Source organism: Danio rerio, chromosome 1, assembly GCF_052040795.2.
Source record: "Danio rerio strain M-AB ecotype USA chromosome 1, GRCz13ab, whole genome shotgun sequence".
NCBI classification, from domain to species: Eukaryota; Metazoa; Chordata; class Actinopteri; order Cypriniformes; family Danionidae; genus Danio; species Danio rerio.
In genome coordinates this window covers 152,501-176,070 of record NC_141021.1, presented here as the reverse complement: position 1 = coordinate 176,070, position 23,570 = coordinate 152,501, and the positions used below count along the sequence as shown (strand labels likewise).

Genomic DNA, 23,570 nt, shown 5'->3' with positions numbered 1-23,570 from the left:
GATTAGCACACTGTGTTAAACTGATCAAAACATGTATTTATTCATTATTAAACCCAAACAAAGAGTGAAGCGTGTACAATATTGTAGATTATATGGAGCAGAGAGAAGCAGTGAACAGCACTTAACAGAACATCTCCATTACAAAACACCAGGACCAGCTTCTTCCATCTCTGAGGAGGAGCTTAAGGTCTGTTTGAGGTTTGAGGATGCATGATGGTGGAGAACAGCCAGGTCAGTGTCCACCAGGCAGCCGCAGTATAATGCAGATGATGGCTTTTTCCTTGATCCCATGGTCAGAAAACTTGTCTGTGTCGTTCAGTTGCTTATTAGTGAGCAGCCGCAGCGCAGACGGGTCTGGGAGGATCAACAGCAGCTAAATATTAATTTAGTGCATCAATAACACCAGCCCAATCATAATACCATAACTGTCAATGTTTAAAATTGAGATTTATACATCACCTGAATATGTGTGTAATTATGTATATCTTTAAGTGATAGACTAATACAATATCTGATAAATAACACTAGACTATTTGACCATCTGGAATCTGAAGGTTCAAAAACATTCTGGAATATCGCTAGAGGTGATAAACTTTAATGCACATTACTAATAAATGATTGAATTTAGATACATCAAGTTACACTAAATTTTGGCATTACAGAAATTTCAAAAACAAAAGAGTTTTGGTTATTAATGCAACTGGTCATAACAGTGTCATATCTCATATGATCCAGCTCTGAGTCTCGTCTGTTATTTCTGTATGTGCTGTACACACCTGATGCCTCCTGGGGAAGTTTTTCCGCCAGTTTCTTCTTAAATTCCGCCACAGTTGTGTTATTGAACTCTTCCTCCGAGCTGCTCACGTCTATCACCTTCCTCTCGCCCTGCATGCCGATCACTGTCACCTGGTAGATCTTCCCCATCTCTCCAGTGTTACCTCCAGTACATTCACGATCTCTGCAGGCTGGAGTTACAAAGTTAAAGAGTTTCTTATTGAAGAAGTATCGTCGAAACTACAAACACTAATTAGAAAGCCCGATCAGGCACTGAGGAGGACAGGCCGGTAGGGGGAGAGAGAGGCACCTCTACGGGCTTTACGGACGTCGTTTCTCAGAAGCGCCTTCAAAACAGAAAGCGAGAGAGAGAGAGGAGCTTTCATCAAGACACTCGGATGTGGTCTTCTTTCTCTTGGTTTCTCCCCCAAACGAAAACCCATCGCGCGAGCAACAGAGCTATATATCACTTTCTCTCTCTCACACCGTGCAGAAGAGCTGATCCTGGACCTGATGGAGCAGCAGAGCAGCGGGCAGTACGACGTCAATGACGCGACGCTGAAGTTCGTCAAACGGAGAGACGATATCAGTGAGTTCTCCATCCCTGCAGCACAGAATGACTGAATAAGCGCTCTGATTATACTAATACAGCGATATATTCACACACACGACACCTTCCTGAATGCTATAGGGTGTTATAATTAAACAAACTTTAATAAGATGTACACAAAATGTACAACAATTACACAAGAGTCAGCAGTGTTAATGGGGAAAGTTGCTTTGGGCAGTAATGCACTACTGTACTGAGTTACTCCCTGAAATGGAGCTGGTCCTGTTACTCAGTTACTCTTCATTGTAAGTAATGCGGTACGTTACTTTTGTGTTAGGACCGGCTGGGGTTTGACGTCTTTCTGTTTTTTTTCTTCTCTATTTTTTTTCAATAGAGGAGCTCTACAATGACCAACACACTGAATAACCTTCATTTACCTGTAAAAGCACGTCAATAATAATCATGTAGAGTAATGTTATCACCTGAGAGCTCCAGAGCTCTACAGGCCGTATATACAGGTAATAAAAGTGAATTAATTGTTGTTCTCTCAGCTTTAGATGATGACCCGGATGTTCTGAGAGCAGAGATGTCCTGTGGTCACGCGGTGTCGCCGCAGTCCCTGACCGCCTGGTGTCGCAGCTTGCTGGATCAGGTCTGAAACTGCAGAATCTTTAAACCCTTGACAAGCATTGAAGAGTTTGTGACGTTTAAAACTGCTGAGTTGTTTCAATCAAACGTTAGTTTCATTATGGGCAAACCAAACATTCATTCATTCATTCATTTTCTTTTCGGCAACCCATCTCTGGGAAACATCCACACACACTCATACACTACGGACAATTTAGCCCACCCAATTCACCTGTACTGCAAGTCTTTAGACTGTGGAGGAAACTGGAGCACCTGGAGGAAACCCACGCGAACGCAGGGAGAACATGCAAACTCCAGAGCTCAGCATCGAGAAGCATTTCCTTTCACTAGATAAGCACAGCACCACTCCTGTCCCTGTAAGCATTTCTGCTCTATTCTGTTTTCTAACAGGGTCAGTATAAATTTCATTGTCCAGCAATCACTCATGGGACACAGAAATGCGGTGCCGAGTGGCCGTACCTGGAGGTGCGCAAGCTGGCTGTGCTCAGCGATGCAGAACAGGTCCATTTCGAGGAGAACATGGCTCTTCTGGCAGCCATCGAGTACTGCGAGTTCAAATCGGTGAGTGTGACTCTACTAATAATAGAATTAGTCTAATGAATTGCACAGCTCATGACCTCTTCTGTTCTGTCTCCCTGTAAGTGTCCGAGCTGCGAGTCCTACGTAGAGCGAGCAGACTTGAGTAACCTGTGTGTGAAGTGCACCATCTGTACCGCGGTAAAGCAGAGGATCTTCCTGTTCTGCTGGCAGTGTCTGCGCGAGTGGAAAGGGCCGGCCGGTCACGCTCTCCGCTGCAGCTATGAGGACTGCGTCCACCCCGACATCCACAAGCTGGAGCAGTGTCAGAACATGCGGCTGCCGTATGTGCACAATGTGGAGTGTCCTGCGATCCGCGCGCTCCTGCTGGAACATAACGGGTTCGCCTGTAAAAACCTGCTGTGCAAACGCTGTAAGGTGGAGTTCTGCTTCCTCTGCCTGAAGCTGAAGCGTGTGTGCAATCCCGTCAGCGGCCCGTACGAGGTGTGCTCCGTCGTGGCCCGTCAGACAGAGATCCCGGTGAGGAGGAGATAATGTGGAGGAAACATGATTGGCTAACAGTGTTGGGAGAAAAGTAAGGTGATATACAAACTTAAAAAGATTATTCACATTCAAAACTTACAATTCTGCATAATTGTCTTGAGTTGAACTTGATAAACTTTCCTTATTCTGCTGAACCCTGAAGAAGAGTTCCGCTTCAGTGCTGAACAGAATAAAGAAACTCCAGGAGTAGACACTTTAGGATTCACTATAGTGTCAGCTCTGCCTGACAGACCAATCAAAAATAACAGCACATGCAGTCAAGATACTAAAGTTAAAGCATGTGTGTGTTGTTATTATTCTTATAAAGATTAAAATGGGTCAGATTGGAATATATTACTTTTTTACCCCACACTGTTAGTTAAGATGGAACAGGTTTAACTCACTTTGTAAACATCCGGGAAATTGTAAATGCTGGCAGGCTAACGCTACTACAAAAAAATTTCTATTTTTCCTTTGTGTTTGAGGCGGGATGCGCTGCTGTTGTCTGTTGTCATGCTACGAAAATGTTCCAATGTTCCACATCCAAGTGTTTAATGTTCAGATGTTCCACAATCACAATGCTCCACATGTTCTGATGTTCAGAATAACCAAGTTTACATGTTCACCGATTGTGTTGAGTATATAAGAGCCAGATTTGTTCTGATGTTTTAGGGTATGTGAGATTGAGCAAACATGATAGTGTCAGTTTTTATCCAACAATACTAAATAAAAACCAAAGTTAAAGCTCGAGATGATGCTCAGAATATACCGAGAGCAGAAGCAGAGCCGGAGCTCACTGAGGGAACACACACTCCAGCGTCAGTCAATGAAGACGGAGATCAGTTTGAGAAACAGTGTGAGAAAACATTTAATGAACTCCACAGCTACAGAAATGACCACATACACACACACACACACACACACACACACACACACACACACACACACACACACACACACACACACACACACACACACACACACACACACACACACACACACACACACACACACACACACACACACACACACCAACGCTGCTCTGTGTGTGAGAGAGAACAGCTCTTCTGCATCACACACACACACACACACACACACACACACACACACACACACACAGCGCTGCCACTTCACCATTCCTCCATCAACACTAGAAGCTCCTCTGGGTCTCACAGAACGAACAGCTTTATAAGATCAGTCAGATGAAGGAAGCAGAAGAGGAGGAGGAGGAGGAAGAGGAGGACACAATCTTTGGTTTTCATCCTGAACAGGAGTTCTGCTTTGGGACTCACTGAATAAACTCTTCACACACACTTCTATATATATACTCTAACATGGTGTGTGTCAGAACAGATGATTGAGGAGAACAGAGGAGCAGCACACACACACACACACACACACACACACACACACACACACACACACACCAGTCTTTGGCTTCAGAAACAGTAGTGAACACTAACGCTGAGTGTGAGGAGAGTAAAAACCTGACAGAAACTAACAGCACACACACACACACACACACACACACACACACACACACACACACACACACACACACACACACAGGTGTAGATGAGGAAGCGTTGTGGGGACAGTGGTGTGTCCTGCCGCATGGTTCCTCAGTAAGGTAAAGCTTCTAACCGTCTTTATAAAGTGTCGTGGAGCTCACACTCCTGCAGACCCTCCAGCTGAACATCTCACACGCTTTTGGTTATAAATCTGCACTCGGCTCGTCTCAGAGCCGCTAATAAAAACACAAACCCTCGTATAAAGTCAATATAAACTCTGTTAGGTCAAATATTCTCTGGTAAAGATCAGCGGCGCTGGAAAAGAGTCTGGTATTTGGTTAATTCAGGTGTTAGTCTGAGAGTCCAGCCCGGCGGCGGCGGCGTCAGCCCTGCGCTCACAGTGTTTTTGGTAACAGCAACAGGATTGGGGGCGGAGCCGCACACGCTCACTGTGCCTTCGAGGCTAGGGCCACGCCCTTAGTCGTCGTGGCAACAAGATTCTGCTGCACATCACTGGTCAGGTGCAGGTTGAGAGCTCCGCCTCCAGCCCCGCCTGCTGACAGGAAATTGGCCGGCAGCAAAGAAAGGCCGGATGGATTAAGGAAAAAGGGCGTGGTCACCAGGCTGGGGGTGGAGTTTGCTGCGCTGGTGTTGGCGAAGAGCAGGCTGGTGTTCCCATCAATAGACGTCAGGGGGAAAGCACCGCCTGACGCAAGAGCTGCAAACACACACACACACACACACACACACACACACACACACACACAGTTAATTTACATAAACACTACAGCACTGTATGATTGTAGTGTGTGTTATTATAATGTATGATCATGCCAATGCGACACACAGACGCGCTCTCCTACCCTGAATAGTGGCCAGAGCGTTATTGTTCATCAGCGCAGGACTCAGTGTGTTTCCCAGAGCAGGAGCCAGGCTCAGCAGCGCCCCCCTGTGCACACACACACACGCACACACACAAATATATAACTATATTACAATGAATTTGATAACCAATGATATTTTACTGTGGGCGGAGCTTCATTACACCATGTGACCTAAAAAACATCAGATCATCACAAAACTGCAGACTTAACTCAGTGCGTCTCCCACAGCAGAAGTCAAATACACACACACACACACACACACACACACACTCACCCTTGTGCCAGCTGTGACGGTGTGATGATGGTGGGGTTCAAACCCGTAGCGAATGTAGTCAGATTGGCTCCGCCCAGTCCTGCGCCTGTCACCAGCAATGGCCCCGCCCCCTGTGTGAGTGTGGCAGCAGAGGAAGTGGCAGCGCGTATTTCCTGTTTACCAGCGGAGGCGGAGGAGCTCGGGGTCTGCGAGGTCACAGCAGGTGCAGGCGTGGCGATGGCGGGCGCCATGGAGATGACTGAGGGCGTGTTGGAGGTCACATGACCCAGAGCACCACCTACAGCACAAACAAAGAGTCACATGACCACAGCACAGAACCACTCTCCAGCACACTACAGCCTCGATGTGCGAAACAACAATCATTCTTCTGAAGAGCTACAATGCTTTCAACAGCATCGTGTTGTGGAACTGCCATAAGCATTCTGCTATATGCTATATGGTTGCTAGGCTGCACTAAATTGTTGCTAGGGTGTGATTGATAGTTAATGGTGACTTACTTAAAAACACTGAAACAAAAGAGCACGCCCTCATCTCTACTAGATGCTCTGGTGCAGAGACATGACTAAATCCATCTGATTTTATGGTTGCTAGGGTATTCTAAATGGTTGCTAGGGTAAAGAATTGCAGATTATGAGGTGAAGCTCCCCATTTTTACCAGTTTAAAGTGTTCAATCCCAGTCTTCTACAGTGTTCCTGTGCTGAATTATTGTTGTGTTTTGGTTTCTAGGGGGCTGTAAGTGGTTGCTAGGGTGTGATGACCAAGTCAATATGTCACAATATGTGTGAAATGAGCCCACACCCAAACCTCAATGACGTTCTGATCCAAAGATCTGATGTTAAACAGTTCGCTCCAATGTTAAGTCATTGGGGTTTCTGAGTGTATATATTTGCCCCCCGCGGGGCTGATTTACCCCCGACCCCTTAGAAAAGACATAGCCCAGCTCTCCTCAGTGACCCGCTCGATTAGAGCCCTCACTCAAGGGTCTCTGCCAAACAGTGTGGGACTAGTTACGCTCTGAACTTGTCTAGAAGATGCAGATTCTCGCGCAGATTAGCTAGCGGTGTTTGCTAGTCAGTGAGCATTCAGACAAGCAGAGCTGCAGCAGAGAGAGAGAGAGAGAGACGCACCGCTGAGCGTGAGGTTCGAGAGGCCGCTGGAGCTCAGAGGAACCACAGGATTCACCGTCAGTGTGTTCGAGCCGCTGGACACCTGAACACACACACACACACACACACACACACACACACACACACACACACACACACACACAATTATTACAAACAGGTATCATCAAACATGATCAAGCGAGTGTTCAGGCAGTTACTCGAGTTTCTTGCAGAAATGCTCATCTGAATTTAAATAAGTGTATATGCAGGAGTGTGTGTGTGTGTGTGTGTGTGTGTGCGCGCACCGCTGCAGTCTGTGTGCTGTAGATGGTCTTGATGGCGGATGCAGGAGACGCTGCGCTGCTGCTGGGTGGATTGATCCGCTTCTCCTTCTGCCGGCGGTTGCAGAACCACACACGCACCACCTCCTTCTCCATGCTGAGCTGATCCGCAATCAGTGTGATCTCCTCCGAGGACGGCTTCTGGCTCTGCTGCAGGTCACACACACACACACACACACACACAGGCAGGCATCAAACACACAAATACACACTTTCATACCACAGGTCTGCTGAGTGCTGGATTCTGATTGGCTGATGGTCACACTCAGGTGTTTGGTTATTGCCAGATAAAGGCACAGATAAAGTAGTTCCGGCAGGTTTAGAGCGCTCTATATCATGAATGATTAGAGATATTACACAGCTACAACAGTCAGAAACCACATCACAACAGGAGGAGGAGATGTGGAGGAGAGTAACACACACACACACACACACTCCACAGTATCCTCAGCTCAGGTGTTCATTATTCTCTAATAATTCAACATTTGTTCATCAATTATCATCTCCTCATGCATTAAACACACATTAAACTTTCAACTTACACATGCAGTGATGAAAAGCATGTGTGTGTGTGTGTGTGTGTGTGTGTGTACCTCCAGAAAGCTCCTCTCTAAAGCGATTCTGATGCTGGTCTCGATGCTGGTTCTCTTCTTCCTCCGCCGGTTCAGACTCTCACTGAGACCTGGAGACATCTCACTGGCGCTGGACACCACACAGTCTGAAGACATGTTCTCTGAGGAACACACACACACACAGTTTGAATCTCTGCATCTGAGAGTGTTTCTGTGAACACACCACTCATCAGTGGATGACAGCAGTGTGTGGTGATGGTGTGGTGTACAGCTCATCTCCAGCAGAGGGCAGCACATCACAGACTCACTCAGCAAAGCAAGCATCAGTGCTCACGAACGACTCACTGAATCACTGAGTCACGACTCCCTGCAGCGCTGTGTGTTCAGGTAAAGGTGCGACTCTCACCTGCGTCGGTCAGCCATTTCTCCAGCAGCGGCTTCAGCTTGCACATGTTCTTGAAGCTCAGATTCAAAGCCTCGAACCTGGAGATGGTGGTCTGACTGAAGTCATTCCCGTAGAGTTTGCCCATCGCCAGGCCCACGTCACCCTGACACACACACACACACACGCAGGTCAGGTTACACACACACAAACATATGTACACACACAGGTCATATCACTCACACACCTGTGTGAAGCCCAGTTTGATGCGTCTCTGCTTGAAGTTTTTGGCGAACTGCTCGAGCTCCTCCAGGTCTCCGGCCTCCTCCACACACACTCCATCCACACGCTTCGGTGTCGGAGCTGCAGGAGCTGGCATGGAGGCGATCTTCCGGGTCGGGGTGGCTGCCTGCGCGCACACACACACACACACACACACACACAGTAATAATCAACAACTATTAAAAGTGTTGTGTAGAAAGAGACGATTAGATGTGTGTGTGTGTGTGTGTGTGTGTGTGTGTGTATGTCAGACCTGTGTAGTGAGGGCGATGCTGGTCTGTGTAGTCTGGCTTTGAGGTAGAGACGTCAGCAGACTCTGGGGCTGCAGCAGTCCTGAGATCAGCACAGAGAGAGTGGGTTACTGTGAGTGACCCAGCAGAGAGAGAGAGAGAGAGAGAGAGAGAGAGAGAGAGAGAGAGAGAGAGAGAGAGAGAGAGAGAGAGAGAGAGAGAGAGAGAGAGAGAGAGAGAGAGAGAGAGAGAGAGACCCTCGTACCGGTCGGACCCTGAGCAGACGGAGACAGGATGAACTGCGGCTGAATCTGCGTACTGATGGAGTGCCCCGGCTGCACCAACACAAACTGCGGCAGATTCAGACCCTGCGGCTGGAGACACACACACACACACACACACACACACACATTAACAACACTATATCATACACTGTGTAAACTGCATCACTGCATCATATTTGGTTCACAGCCTTAAAATTATTTCTATCATTCATTCATTTTCCTTCAGCTGAGTCCTTTATTCATCAGGGCCACAGCGGAATGAACCGCCAACTACGTTTTACACAGTGGATTCCCTTCCAGCTGCAACCCAGTACTGGGAAACACCCATACACACTCATTCATACACTACGGCCAGTGTGGTTGATCAGTTCCCCTATAGCGCATGTGTTTGGACTGTGGGGAAACCGGAGCGCCCGGCCACCACTGTGACGCCCATTTTAGTGCATGAATCTATCAAACTCACTCATTTATGCAGGAATGATCCGCTCACTCCACACATTTAATCTCCCGCAGAAGAGCAGAGTTACTGCACTCCTCTACAGCGTCTGCTCAGTGTTCAGCGTGAGGCCTGACAGCAGCACGCTTTACAGCAGCAGAGGGGTGTGTGTCTGATCTATAACCTGATTGGTGGAGAGAGGTGTCAGTCACTCACAGAGGCGATCTGAATGGGCTGTGACAGGGTGATGGGCGTGGCCGCGGAGGCGGAGATACTGGCTCCAGTGGTGCTGCTCTGCTGGCCTGCCGACTGCTGCACCGCGGCCAGGAGCTGCGTCTGCAACAGCTGCGCTGGAGTCAAGTTCAGCTACACACACACACACACAAATACACACACACAATGAAGAATTACACAACAGTAATAAGCATCATAACACAATAAGCTGATTAATCAGACTGGACGTCTCTCTTCACGTTTCTTCTTCATCTTGGCTGAGTTACGATCTTCATGAGTTGATCAAATAAGTGTCGCCTTTGAACATTTTCAATATCATTTCTAGAGTTCGCCCTCAGCTGATGATTGATTATAAAGCGTGTTTGGCATGCTGTCCCGGGAGATCCTCGAGCTCAGGGCTCCCTCCCATTTGCAAGGCGAGAGGGGAGTTTGAGCTCAGGTAGATGTGGAGAACTCCCCTGCTGTAGTAGCAGATGAACAGATAGTGATCGCTCTTAATAGGAAACTACTGACTAGCAGCATGTCTATGGTGCTGATTTGGATTAGGCAATTAACTTAAGCTGCATGTTTTTGGACGGTGGGAGGAAACCGGGGGAACCCAGGGGAAACCCACGTGAGCACGGGGAGAAAGTGTAAACTCCTTACAGAAACGTCAGCTGGCTTGGTAAGGACTAAAACCAGAGATGTTCTTGCTGTGAGGCAACAGTGCTAACCACTGGGCCACCGTGCCACTCATCTGGGAAAGGAGGAGGAGTAGGGGTGGAGGGGGGATTCTTCAAAATGAAGATGGCTGTGATAAGGAGCTGAGGGTATTTATAGTGGCTTAGGAATCGTCTGATTGGTCAATCATGAATTGAATAATGCGGGACCGGCTGTGATCAATCATAAGCACGTGATCCTCTCCACATTAGTGTATAAATAAACTTCACTAATTAATTAATTAAATATCAAAGGTTTGACTGCTATAACAGATACGGCTGCATGCTCGTCTGCAGTGTTTTGTCATTTTAATAGTGTTTTTGAGCTGTAATACAGTAAAGTAGTTAAATTAATGTGGATTCTACACTTACTATGATCACATATCTACAGTCATATAAACACACGAGCCAATACCAACACACCACAGTGCACTGCAGCAGACACTACAGCATACTACAGCATCAGCGGACCGGAGCGAATATACAGTATGCTGGATCGTTCATCAGCGGACTACAGTGAATATACAGTATGCTGGAGCATTCATCAGCGGTGCTAGACTCTGTAACAGATACAGTATAATACACAAGTACAACTTCTGAAAATGCTCATCTGGGTTATCATAAATCAATGTTAAATGTGTAAAAGTGTCATTTAAACTGAACTGAAAATCCTTCAGTAAATGTGTTTGTCTATGAGTAACTCAACACTAGAGTGTATACCGGTTCAACAACACCTCAAACAGCATCTCACTATGACCCTGAGGAAACCAATGCATTCTGGGAAATCTGAGAACCGCGGTGCTTTCTGTTTTCTACAGAGAAGCTTTCCACGCGTTTAATCCTGAACTGTGCATCTCTGTGTGCATGACTGCAGCGTGCGGAAGCGCATCGCAGGCTAAAGTGGCGCACAGCTGGATCTCACTGTAACTGTGCCGGCGGGGAGGAGCTGGAGCCGGAGCGCTCCTCTCGTTAAGTCAAACCTCATTATGCAGCGCATATAAACTCCGCATAGATTTGCATATTCTCCTCCACCTGTTTCCGAGCGACAGGAGCGCTGTTTAATTAAGATCTGAACTTTGCGAGGCTGCGGCGTCTGCATGTTGCCATGGAAACGCTGTGGCGATGGAGCACGTACCTGTGGGAGCAGCGCCTGCACACCTCCGACCGCACCTGACGCTGCACCTGCACTGGGTTTCTGTGCGTCCACACCGTTAGTCTGAGCTGTGCACACACAGGAGAAAACACTCGTTAATGAAGTCAAATTATTAAAAACACTCAATAATGACGTCAAAACAATCATTAATGACAGAACATTAGCAAAAACAGTCATAAATGATATCAAAAACACTTATTAAATGACCTCAACTTATCAAAAACACACAATAATGACATCAAAAATGCTCGGTAATGACAAAACATTAAGAAAAACACTCAATGATGTCAAAAACTCTTATTAATTGCATTAAATTAACAAGAAAACTCATTAATAATATCAAAAACAAATGTCTGATTTGATTGTAGTTCTATGTGTGTCCTGAAAAGCATGTTCACCTTGCGCTGCGCTCTCCATAGTGTTTTTACTCAGATCTGCAGGACAGCCGCTGGAATCTGTCCAGAACACATGAAGACAGATCAGTTTCACACAGATTCAGTTTAGAGGCGTTTTACAGATGAACCTGACCGTGAATCAGGTAAACACACAATATCAGCTGCAGCATCAGCACCGCGCCGCTGCTCATGAATATCCAAATGAGGAACTCACCTGTGTCCATCAGCTCGACCCAAACCTGTCCTGCTGACGCCTGAACCGAGCGCACACCGCTAACGCCACCGCTTACCTCCAGACTGCAGCGGCTCCGGCGTCAGCGAGCGTGTTTATCGGGCGCGGAGCGAAACACAAAGACTACAGCTGGAGCGCAGCATCCATAATGAGAGTTAATCAGTATGCAGCTGATTAAAGCCGTATGCAAATCTGGCACCCCGTCGCTCATTAGAAGAGCGCCGCTTTGAAGTTCTGCGAGCGATTCATTTCACACAGACCTCTGAAAGCTTTCTGCATAATTCAACACGTTCATAAATATTTATCAGCTCATTAGCATATTAATTGGATAGCTTTTAGGATGGAGGAGAGGCGAGCACAACAGCCAGGGAGAAGTGAGACAAGGCCAATTACCAGCCGACTGTGACTGTTTTAATTACTGGGGTGTGTGTGTGTGTGTGTTTGGGGGGGGGGGGGGTGGGGGGGGGGGAATGGGGGTGCATTCCCAGCATGCAACAGGAGTGACGGCTACGATGAAAGAATGTGTCGGCTAATGACCGCGATCGCTAATCATCTGAGAGTCGCACATTCACACAACATCCAGAAGAACAAACTGCAAGACTAATAACTTTACTTAAAGCCGTAAACACGGAACATCCAGCAGGATAAGCTCCAACACACGCTGACGAGACACACTGACGCGCTTCGTTAGCTCACGCTGCTGTTCCAGAGCAGAACTATTAATCCTCTTTCCTGGTAATCTTTAATCAACATCTCAGATTGTGGTGTGACGGATTGAGCTCAATATCACGCTACGTTTACGTTAAAAACAGTAACTATAAAAACAACAGTGAAAAACGGTTAGCACGCTAAAATAACGCAGCAACTTCACAGTTTTCTGACAGCGATGAAGAGAAACGAACTCTCTTTGGTCAATTTAAATGAATTTTTCTTGCAATTGCGAAATATAAACTGAGAACTGTAAGAGTTAAACTCAGCCTGATTTAGTTTTCTGACACAACAGAAACAGGCTTTATGTTTTGGTTGTATGAAAATAAACGGCGAGAGCTGCGCTCAGAATTACACAGAAAGAAAAATGAGCTATACACCGACAAGTGCGATAACGAAAGCGTGCATTAGTCAACTCTCATTCCATGCTGGAAACCAGCAAGCTACGTACATTTAGTGTGTTCATTTACCCGTCATTTACATAGCTGATTTACCGTCACGGTGGTAATTTACCATCAATTACCAGCATTTACGTTGTTCATTTAGTCACTTAGCGTTCATTTACATTGTTCTTAAGTCAGAATTCGTTTACATTGTTCATTAACCCTCATTTACATTGCTCATTTACCATCAATTACATTGTTTATTAAGTCATCTTGTTCATTCATGTTGCTCATTTACAGTCACGGTGTTAATTTACCATCAATTACCAGCGTTTAGGTTCATTTACCATCATTTACATTGTTAATTTACAGTCACAGTGCTTATTTACCATCAATGACTGCCATTTACGTTGTTCATTTACCATAATTTACATTGCTTACTTACAGTCCCTAACAGTGTTTATTTACCATCAATTACCACCTTTTATGTAGTTAATTTACAATCATTTACATTGTTTATTTGGCCACATTGTTTATTTAGCATCATTTACATTTCTCATTTCTAATCACCATTTAGGTTCATTTACCATGAATTACATTGTTAGTTTACAGTCACAGTGTTTATTTACCATCAATAACTACCATTTAGGTTGTTCATTTTCCATCATTTACATTGGTTAATTAGTCAGTGTTCATTCAAGTTGTTCATTTACGTTGTTCATTTAGTCACTTGGCTTTAATTTATATTGTTTTTTAGTCAGTATTCATTTACATTGCTCATTTACAGTGTTCATTCAAGGTTCACGTTGTTAATTTAATCACCTGGAGTTCATTTACAATCAATTACCACCATTTATGTTTTACATTTACCATGATTACATTGTTTATTCAGTCACTAAGTGTTCATTTATGTTGTTCATTTACTATAATTTATGTTCCTCGTTTACAGTCACTTACGGTGTTTATTTACCATCAGTTACCATCATTTATGTTGTTCATTTAATCACTTGGTGTTCATTTACGTTGTTTGTTAAGTCAGTGTTCATTTACCATCAATTACCACCAGTCACACTGTTGATCATTTATGCAGTTTATTTACTCACTTATTGTTCATTTACGTTATTCATTTAACATAATTCATCTTGCTCATTTACAGTCACTTATGGTGTGCATTTACCATCAATTACCAGCATTTTTATTGTTCATTTACAGCGCTAGTTTACTTTTATTTAGTGCTCATTTTCAGTCATTAACTTTGTTTATTTTCAGTCATTTACATTGTTCATTTATATTGTTTGTTTGTTTTGTTTATTTACTTCCAATTGTGAGGATAAAAGTGTGCATTGTTCAACTTTATTCAGTGCTATAAACAAGCAAGATGTAAACTCGCAGATCACAGCAGAGAGAGAGAGAGAGAGATACAGAGAGAGAGAGAGAGATACAGAGAGATACAGAGAGAAAGAGAGAGATACAGGCGAAAAGACGCATGTCTGACACTTAAAATAAAACAGCTGATTTGCATTTGGCCACTGCCAGGGCTCCAGTAAGCTAACTCACACACAATGCATTATGCAAATGTTTTAATTAATAGAATTTTAAATAAGCAATTAATTAGCCTTTCAAACTATTGAACGCGGCGCTGCATAATTTACAGCAGATAAGTGGCATGAGGCGCAGGAGAAATGAAGTATTCATGGAACAGAAAGATTTGAAGCCAGTCTAAACTTTTCTATTAGACTTGGAGAACTCATTAATATTCATCAGCTTTAATTAACCCATCATCCTGTGTTTGCCAATCATGCGCTCCGATTCTGCCACAGTAATAATAACACTGTTCAGAACTCTGCTCTCATACACGCGCAGTAGATGGAGCTCACACAGCCTCAGGTACAGACGCCGCGCGCTGCAGTGTTTACCTGCTGTCGTTTACCGTGTTCATTTACTCTGCTCTTATTAGAGCTGTAATTTACTGTCATCTGCAGTGTTTATCTGCAGGGTTCATTTACAGTCGCATATTTATTAACCAACATTTTACAGTGTTCATCTCCCATATCTACTGGTGTTAAAATACAATAGTGTGAGTGTTTGTTTACAGTGCTCTGAGTTAGTTTTACATCATCAACAGTACTCATTTGGCAGCATGGTGGCGCAGTGGGTCACAGCAAGAACGTCACTGGTTCAAGTCTAAGCTGGGTCAGTTGGTGCTTCTGTGGAGTTTGCATGTTCTCCCCGTGTTGGCGTGGGTTTCCCCTCACAGTCCAAACACATGCTCTATAGGGGAACTGGTTAGTGTATGAGTGTGAATGGGTGTGTATGGATGTTTCCCAGAGATGGGTTGCAGCTGGAAGGGCATCCTCTGTGTAAAACATATGCTGGATAAGTTGGCGGTTCATTCCTCTGTGGCAGGGGTCACCAAACTTGTCGGTGTCTTACAGATCTTAGCTCCAACCCTAATCAAACACACCTGAACAGCTAATCAAGCTCTTACTGGGTGTGCTAGAAACATCCAGGCAGGTGTGTTGAGGCAAGTTGGAGATAAACTCTGCAGGACACCGGCCCTCCAGGACCGAGATTGGTGACCCCTGCTCTGTGGTGACCCCGGATTAATAAAGGGTCCAACCCGAAAAAGAATGCATGGTGTTCATTTGAAGTCTTTCATAGTTTATTTACTGTCATCCACCTGGAAGTGATCAGAAGAAACGGGAAAATGCCAGACATTAACCAAATTGATATTTAAAAGGGATGTCTAACAAATACAGTCAATTAATATTATTGCTGAAATTCCCCAAGTAAAAACAGCATAATTCTATCAAAATGGCTGTAAAAGCTAGATTAGGTATATGTTTAAATGTTCATTTGTTGAACTTTATTATAATTAACTGATTAGCAGACTGTTTATGTGACTATGAGGAGTAAAGTTGGGAAATTACTTATTGAGCAGCTTATACACCGTTCACAGGTTTATAGCAGTTGTCAGCAAGTATAAGTATATGTTATGAACACAAGTCTAGCGTAATCAGGGGTTAAAAACAGAGAGCAAATATGTGAACGCGTGTAGTTTTCCTGATGTTCTGAGCACAGTGATGCGGTCCAGCAGGTTGTGAGCCGGAGGCGGTGGAGTCTGCAGCGTATCAAAGCGCGACGGTCTGCAGAACTGGGTTAAATCATCCTGCGCGGATATCAGAGCCGGACTACAGAGATCTGACCGCACAAGCGCAGATGCAGAGCCCCGGAGAGACACGCGAGAACACGGTGAAACAAACACTGAGCCCAGCACAATCACACCGGCGAGAAATTAATCATTCATGAACATGGCGTTTGTACTCATGAATATTCATGAGCAGCTCTGTATATTTAATCCGCGCGATAAATAAATAGTGTGACGCGCCTCTCATTGGAATGAAGCTGCCGCTTTAATTATGCAGAGGAATGAGCGGCAAGAGCAGCGCTGATCTTATGCAAATCCCAGACCTCACTCCGACAGTTTAATGCAGCTCCTGCACAGCTGCTGATGCCACACCGTCAACACGAGACGCGCCCGAGCACGAGAAACTTTCCAGAGTTACACACACACACACACACACACACACACACACACACACACACACACACACACACACACACACACACACACAGCCCCAGTCGGGGTATTTAGGTTGCCCTGAGGGCAAACAGTCAACCCTGAGAGCAGAAGCTTCGGCTTGAGTTTAACTCTTGTCTTCATCTCCTCTCATATAAAAGTGAACCATCATCATCATCATCATCATCATCATCATCATTATTATTGGCCTCACGCGTGCGCATAAACTGCTGAACAAACATATGAATATGCAAATAAGCGGCCGCTGAGTCTCTCGCGGCCGAACGGCACAAAGCGCGCTGTAGCACCGCTGCTAACTCACGTTCACACACGCTAATGTTTACACACAGACACACACACACTTTACAAACAGCACCGAGAGCAGAGAAACGGCACGGCGAGTGTTTTCCCGGTTCGCGGACCCGCGGCTCGGTAACCCCGAAAACACGCGCGCGCCATTTCAAATGAAGAGTTTAGTTCAGGACAAACAACTCTGATCTGCCCATCAAGACTCTCATCAGGGGATTCAGGAAGATCCTCCGCCACTCAGCGCTTCTGTCTCCGCACACCGTCACCGCGTGTTTCTCTTGTTTACTCGAGGCGGATGTGGAATATGAATATGTAAAATGTAATAATTACCTGCAGTCGAGCGCTCATCTTGAGTCGTTGATCCTCTGTCCGCCATTTTGAATATTTAGTGTGAGAGTGAAACTCCGCCTACCGCTATAACACACACACTCTCGCGCGCGCTCTCTCTCCCTCTCTCACACACACACACACACACACACACACACACACACACACACACACACACACACACACAGAGTCGAATGTAAATCCAGCAATATTATATTATATCGGGATCAGCTGTACGCGCTGCTGTTTTAGTTTAAGTTTAAGTTTGTTTAGTTTAAGTAATGCTGCATTTCTCTGTTCTTTATTCACCTAAACTGTTGCACCATGAACACAATTACAAATCGCCATACAATGCAGAACGGAATTAAATGTCATATTAAAACAAGCTGTTTTATCAGACATGTTTTACTGATGTTGTTTGCTGTTTCATTATTTCAATGTTTATTGTTAGAAGAGCTTAAATAAATAAGTAAATAAAAATAAATAGATAAATATATCTACATAAATAAATAAATATAAATAAATATATATATATATATATATATATATATATATATATATATATATATATATATATATATATATATATATTTTATATATATATATATATATATATATATATATATATATATATATATATATATATATATATATATATATATATATATATCAATAAATAAATATAAATAAATAAATATATAAATAAATAAATATATATATATATATATAAACATAAATAAATGAAAATATTTATCGGCAGTTTTCGCATGTTCTCGCTACATTAACTCATATATGTGTGTTAAATGTATGATGCTTTGAGCTGTGTTATAATGTTTTATAATGAGTACAGTGTTCTACTATTGTCAAATGATAGTAATGCTCTGCTGTGATTGGCTGTTGTGGTTGTCCTCTCGGGTCTCCCAGCATCAGTGTTTATTTACAGCTCTGTGTTCGACTAACAGCACTTCTGGATAGTAAAGGCCTCACCTGATTGGTCAGATTTGGATGAACACCTGTGCATGCAGCACACAAATGCTCGGCACGTGAAATGAACATTATTTATTGCACTTCTCTGCATAATCTATTGTCGTGAACTCTTCAATGTATTCTGCAGCCCTAATCTATACACAATATGACAACTTTATTTTTTCTGGCACAGATGGTGATTTAATAAATCATTTGGCATTATTTGTGATCATGTGACTTTGACTCTTCCTGCTTCCTCCATGCGGTCAGCACTTCATCGTCCTCCATCTCCTCCGCGACTCTCGCTCTCGCCCTCTGTTTAATCTGAGCAATAAACGCAGATATTTCCTCATCTTCCTCCTCGTCCCGTCTGGATCCAGCAGTCCTCCCAGAGTCCTCATACACCGATGATTTCTGCTTGATGGAGTGGTTCTGGAAGCTGCTCCGCTCCTCGTCCTCATATCTAGAGTAAGACCTCCTGCTTGCGAAACTCGTAGATTCGCTTAAACCGTTAAAGGACGGGGATCTGCGAGACGAGTAGCTCAACTCTGGATCCAAATCATCATCAGCACAATTCCTGGAGGAAAACCTGAAGCTGTAATCCTCCTCTTCATCCACCTCTACTGAAACGGAGCTCCTGCGACTCGTAAAGTCCAGCCCTGAAGGTTCCTGCAGCTCCTCGTAGGCTGGCCGAGACATGCGTATGGGACCACTGTCGCCATTGTAAACTCTGGGTTTGCTGGACGGAGGTCTGACGTGTTCCAGCCACTCATCGATGCTGCTGGTCGGGTTGTTGGCTGACGCCGGAAGGTTCAGTATTCCTGAACGCCCGTAATCTCTTTTGGGTTTTGATTTCTCACAAGTACGGGCTTCCAGTTCCTCTAACCCATTGGACTTGGCTATATCTACATCCTCGTCATCCTCCTTTGGCTTTTTCTTCTTGTACAGTGTGCTGCGCTTGTTGTCCTCTGTGATCTTCTTGATCTCGTATGAGGCCATCTTGTCCCGCATGTCAGATTTGATCTCCTTCTCCATGGTGTCCAGCTTGTGGAGGTTCACCTGGTCCTGGAAGAGGCTGTACAGCGGCACACTTGTGGTGGTAATCTTGCTTTTGCGTGAGCCACAGGACAGCTGAGATGCTCCACCAGCAGAAAACACAGATTCAGCTCTACCTGCGGCCGACAGCACTGACCGGGCCTTCGCTCCCACAGACACCACAGATTCAGCCCTACTGCGGGACAGTCCAGTGGAGGCCGATAGTCCACTGAGAACAGAGGATTTATCATCATCCACTCCTCGTCCAGCACTGAACACGGATCCGGCTCGGGACGGGGCGACACTCGCTCCCATCAGCATCTCCGTCTGCTTCTGCTGGAGCGTCTCGTTCACTACACTGGCGATCCAGTTCTGGATGTTGGCGATGTTCACCATTTGCTCTCCGTTAGGCCCGAGCACCGGAGTGGGTGGTGCAGGAGTCTCCAGGACAGCAGGAGGTAGAGATCGAGTGCTTCGCCCTGACAGCACTGAGGACCTCCCGCTCAGCACAGACATGTTGTCGTCTCCACAGACGCTGGCGGATGGAAAGGCTCCGGCGCAGAATGCAGACAGTGGGATGCTGGAGCTCAGAGCGCTCTCGGTCTCCCAGCCACATACTGACTGGCTCTCCTGCAGGTTCCTGCGGCTGCGCTCCAGCACCTCCTCCCTCCGCTGCCGCCTCCTGGCGGTGGCCGTGTCCTCCCCTCGGCTCATCTGCAGGATCTCCTCCTTGTTCTCTTCACCGCCGTGCTTCTTCTGCTGCTTTAGCTTCCAGGTCTGATAGGCTGTGAGGTTGACGTCCTCCAGATCAGGAGCCGCCGCCGGTTCAGCCTCGCTCTGCTCTCCGTTCTCTGCGTTCTCTTTCTTATTCCAGCCGAACTGAATGCGCTTGATCTTCCATCTCTCCAGAGGTGTTAGATTCTCCTTGTTCTTCTTGCAGAAGTTGTACATAGAGCTGCTGTCGGAGAGGATGCTCTGCACATCGTCGTCGATCTTCTTTTGTTGTGTTTCGCTGCTGGTGTTTTGGTCTTGGAGGCGGTGTCGTGCAGCCGCCTGCTCCTCCAGCTCCTGCAGCCGCTGCTTCCACAGGTCTACGTAGCTGCTGCAGCTGGAAGTGGATCCGGCTAGTGATGCAGCTCTGCGGGGACGCCGCCCGATGCGCTCCTTCACCATCCGCACATCCTCACTAGTCACACTCTCCAGGTCGTCTGGCCGGACGGCGCGCTGTGTCTTATCCTCTCCGTCATCTTCATCTTCGCACAGCAGCTGCGCCTCCCACCAGTCCTCACTCTGGTATTTCTCATTGCGCTTCTGCCACTCGAGGATCATGCGGTCCACATCCCCATCCTCATCTTCGCGGGTCTGTCCCGGCAGCGAGGGCTGGTCTGCTGGCTGCTGCATGTTGGGTTGCTGGGATCCACATTGAACTCCAGCTCGGAGAGCGGCGGCGGCAGCTGAAGAGGCAACACTGCTGATCACACTGCCTCCTCCATCCTCCTCCTCCTCCACCATGATGGAGTCCGCCTTCACCCCGAACACACTCTCCTGCTCCTCCAGCCGGCCGCGGGCGTCGATCACAGAGCACTGGCTGAGCGTCTCGTCATCGTCTTCGTCCCGTTCCTCCATTAGGGTCTCGTTGAGCTGCCGCAGCTGCTTTATGAAGCCTTCGTTGGGGCTGATGGCTCGTTTCTTCCGGATCTCCAGCAGCGCCTCCATGATGCTCATGTTCTGGAAGATCATCAGGTAAGCAGCTACGAGCACCGCAGACCGGCTCACGCCCATCATCGAGTCCACCAGCACCTTACCTGCAGGACAGGAGGAGATAATCATCATAATCATACTCCTGTCAAATTAGTCAGATTGAAAGTTTACATCAGCCCTTCCTGCTTCACTGGGACAACACATTCCAACAACTACAGTAATTGGTCTGTTGTGGTGATTCTACAGTCGCTATGGTAACAACAACTACAGTGATTGATCTGTTGTGGTGATTCTACAGTCGCTATGGTAACAACAACTACAGTAATTGACCTGTTGGGGTGATTCTACAGTTGCTATGGTAACACACAGTAACTGCTCTGTCATGGTGATTCTACAGTTGCTATGCACTGAGTATTAACCCTTCATTAATAAAGAGCTGTAGGTACTATAATAAATACAGTATATCAGACATCACGGTATGCTTTAACCCTATCTACTATAATTGACTACAATATTTCTAAAGTGAAGCTGATGCTGTTCTGACTGCTGTAACTGGCTCTTTCTCCACTCTGTGCACTAGTTTATACAGTTGTGAAGAGCTTCTGTGTCACTACAGCTAAAAATAATACGTGAGCCGTGATGGAGTCCAGGCCGCTGAGTTCATCTGCAGTTTATCACAGACAGAAAGAGCTTATCAATATAGATTATTACTCTCAGAGTTGCTCATGTAACCCAGCCGGTCCTACACCACCCAACCCGCTCTGAGCTGGAATCGAACCGGCGACCTTCCGCATGGGAGTCGATTGCTCTACCAAAGAGGCTAAAGACCATGACCTCTAGCGTCTGTCGCTAGAGCACCTTTAGAGGTCAGAGGAGTGAGGTTTACCCTCACAGCACTCACTAGCTGACCTCTTTTACACTCATTACAGAGCTCCTCTATTAGAATCAAGAAGAAAACAACCCTGCAGCTTCTCAAGCATCAGTAAAGGTGAGAAAAACACAGCAAGAGTGACTCAAAACTACCGTGATGCATTACAACCGTATACTGTAAAGTAACATAACACAACAGGTCACTTTAGAGGAGTAACCTGCACTGCATTACTAACAGACGTGAGTTGCCCCAACTCTGACTGTGGTGTTTTTATACTTTACAATAGTCTAAACATTCATCCAGCAGCTTCATTTCCTGTCAGCGCAGCAATGAACACACTCCTCACCCCTGTGTGTGAGCAGAGCGTCGTCCAGGAACTCTGCGCACGAGCGGAAGTGAGCGGAGATATCTGCGTCCGGGAAGTCGTCCACCTCGATGCCCATATAGTGGATGTTCATGCCGGAGTAGAAGAGCGGGCCGGTGTAGACGCCCGTACCGTGAGCCGCGTTCAGCACATGAGTGATGCCCAGACGCTTCAGACGGCCTTTATTCACAGCCACTGACCTGCAGGACACAGCGGGAAACACCCAATAGTCAGATTAATACACACTGCAATGCTGTTATTCACCTCCACACACTCCTGTGCTGTTCTCAACAGTGCTCGGGTAAACGAGCAGCACACCCAAACATGGAGAACTGCTGACTCTGAGCTTTTGTTCCTGTGTGTGTTTCTCAGTGTCTGATGATGAGCAGCTGTTTCTGTGAGGGTTGGTTTAGGTTTGGGTTAGGGCTAGGGTCAGGCCACAGACACCACCATACAACTGAGAGAAAAACAGTAGTGTCCTCACTGTGTGTGTGTGTGAGTCTCTCTGTGTGTGTGAGACTCACTTCTCAGCGATGAACACATTCGGCCACACCTCGTCCACAGGGCTGAGCGGCGCCTCCAGCCGGTCCCGCAGCAGCGCCCTCTGGATGTCCAGCACGCAGGGTGTGTTATAGAGGCTGCGCTCGTCCAGCAGCTCCTGCACCCTGGAGTACAGATCCTCCACCATCAGCTGCTGCGCCGGCTCCAGAGCGCTGTCCGGGGGTGAGGAGACGCGAGCGGGTCTGGGCGGCAGCTCTGAGGACAGACAGACATACACAGAGACAGACACACACACACACACACACACACACACACATCAGTGGCAGTTTAATGTATGCCATAAGCACAATAATAATAATAATATCCGCCACTCTTGTTCATTCACACATGTTTTACACCGGTGTGTGCGTCATGCATGCTTTAATGTGAGCTAATCGCTTTATATTAGTGATGATGAAGATTCTGTCTTCATTAATATGAGTGTGGGACTGGATTTCTCAGTGCATGTAAACATTATTGATGCGATGGTAAAACATTAAACATAAAATCAAAAAGCAGCCCGAGGCGAAGGGTTAAACAGCTCAATACTGCAGGAAAACCACACACCTGGCAACCCCAGACAACAGATTACTCCTGGGTTATAAAGACACCTCATGCTCAGTATCACACACACACACACACACACACACACACCTTCACTGATGATCTTCTTGGCAGCGATGGCGGACGACAGGTGAATGGGCTCCATGAAGATGCTTTCAGCTTCAGAACCCGAGATG

At 46.0% G+C, this 23,570-nt stretch overlaps 4 protein-coding genes across 8 annotated transcripts in view; 1 reads left to right on the top strand and 3 right to left on the bottom strand.

Annotated features, from left to right (window-relative positions):
* Positions 1-15: 15 nt before the first annotated feature.
* Positions 16-1,217, bottom strand: LOC147846621 (uncharacterized). The gene is made up of 3 exons (XM_087236595.1): positions 1,085-1,217; positions 777-965; positions 16-354 (listed from the first exon to the last, which is right to left on the bottom strand). The coding sequence occupies exons 1-3, from the start codon at positions 1,215-1,217 to the stop codon at positions 233-235; spliced, it is 444 nt and encodes a 147-aa protein (XP_087092721.1). The 3' UTR covers positions 16-232.
* wu:fj30f06 lies at positions 1,126-3,781 on the top strand. 2 transcript variants are annotated; one of them, XM_087236594.1, is made up of 4 exons: positions 1,126-1,363; positions 1,882-1,976; positions 2,363-2,533; positions 2,615-3,781. In XM_087236594.1, exons 1-4 carry the CDS (start codon positions 1,288-1,290, stop codon positions 3,041-3,043), a joined length of 771 nt encoding a protein of 256 aa, XP_087092720.1. In that variant the 5' UTR covers positions 1,126-1,287; the 3' UTR covers positions 3,044-3,781. The 2 variants fall into 2 exon arrangements, with proteins under 2 accessions (XP_087092720.1, XP_087092719.1); XM_087236593.1 differs by having other exon boundaries at positions 1,876-1,976.
* pou2f1a (POU class 2 homeobox 1a) lies at positions 3,567-17,418 on the bottom strand. 4 transcript variants are annotated; one of them, NM_001441340.2, is given in 15 exon segments: positions 3,567-4,561; positions 4,600-5,260; positions 5,406-5,491; positions 5,701-5,977; positions 6,829-6,910; positions 7,113-7,298; positions 7,742-7,881; positions 8,127-8,268; positions 8,350-8,511; positions 8,638-8,717; positions 8,880-8,988; positions 9,551-9,700; positions 11,402-11,487; positions 11,818-11,874; positions 17,357-17,418. In NM_001441340.2, coding segments are annotated over 14 exon segments (1,875 nt in total). In that variant the 5' UTR covers positions 17,403-17,418; the 3' UTR covers positions 3,567-4,561; positions 4,600-4,988.
* Positions 17,419-18,397: 979 nt separating this feature from the next.
* styxl2 (serine/threonine/tyrosine interacting like 2) overlaps positions 18,398-23,570 on the bottom strand; it is a 7,301-nt gene continuing 2,128 nt past the window's right edge. The window contains 4 exon segments of the mRNA NM_001386660.1: positions 18,398-21,159; positions 22,273-22,490; positions 22,815-23,046; positions 23,485-23,570. The exon segment at positions 23,485-23,570 is cut by the window's right edge and continues 51 nt beyond it. Coding sequence (NP_001373589.1) covers positions 18,539-21,159; positions 22,273-22,490; positions 22,815-23,046; positions 23,485-23,570 — 3,157 coding nt within the window. The 3' untranslated portion in view covers positions 18,398-18,538.

Coding starts and splice junctions, on each gene's coding strand:
- pou2f1a (XM_087235178.1), bottom strand. CDS start 17,402: ATGGCGGACAGAGGATCAACGACTCAAGATGAGCGCTCGACTGCAG. Junction 8,989..9,550: donor AGCCCATTCAGATCGCCTCT/GTGAGTGACTGA, acceptor GTGTGTCTCCAG/CCGCAGGGTCTGAATCTGCC. Junction 5,978..6,828: donor CTCGAACCTCACGCTCAGCG/GTGCGTCTCTCT, acceptor TTTGTGCTGTAG/GTGGTGCTCTGGGTCATGTG.
- LOC147846621 (XM_087236595.1), bottom strand. CDS start 1,217: ATGGGTTTTCGTTTGGGGGAGAAACCAAGAGAAAGAAGACCACATCCG. Junction 966..1,084: donor CGTCCGTAAAGCCCGTAGAG/GTGCCTCTCTCT, acceptor TTGTAACTCCAG/CCTGCAGAGATCGTGAATGT. Junction 355..776: donor ACTTCCCCAGGAGGCATCAG/GTGTGTACAGCA, acceptor TGATCCTCCCAG/ACCCGTCTGCGCTGCGGCTG.
- wu:fj30f06 (XM_087236593.1), top strand. CDS start 1,288: ATGGAGCAGCAGAGCAGCGGGCAGTACGACGTCAATGACGCGACGCTG. Junction 1,364..1,875: donor CAAACGGAGAGACGATATCA/GTGAGTTCTCCA, acceptor TTGTTCTCTCAG/CTTTAGATGATGACCCGGAT. Junction 2,534..2,614: donor AGTACTGCGAGTTCAAATCG/GTGAGTGTGACT, acceptor TCTCCCTGTAAG/TGTCCGAGCTGCGAGTCCTA.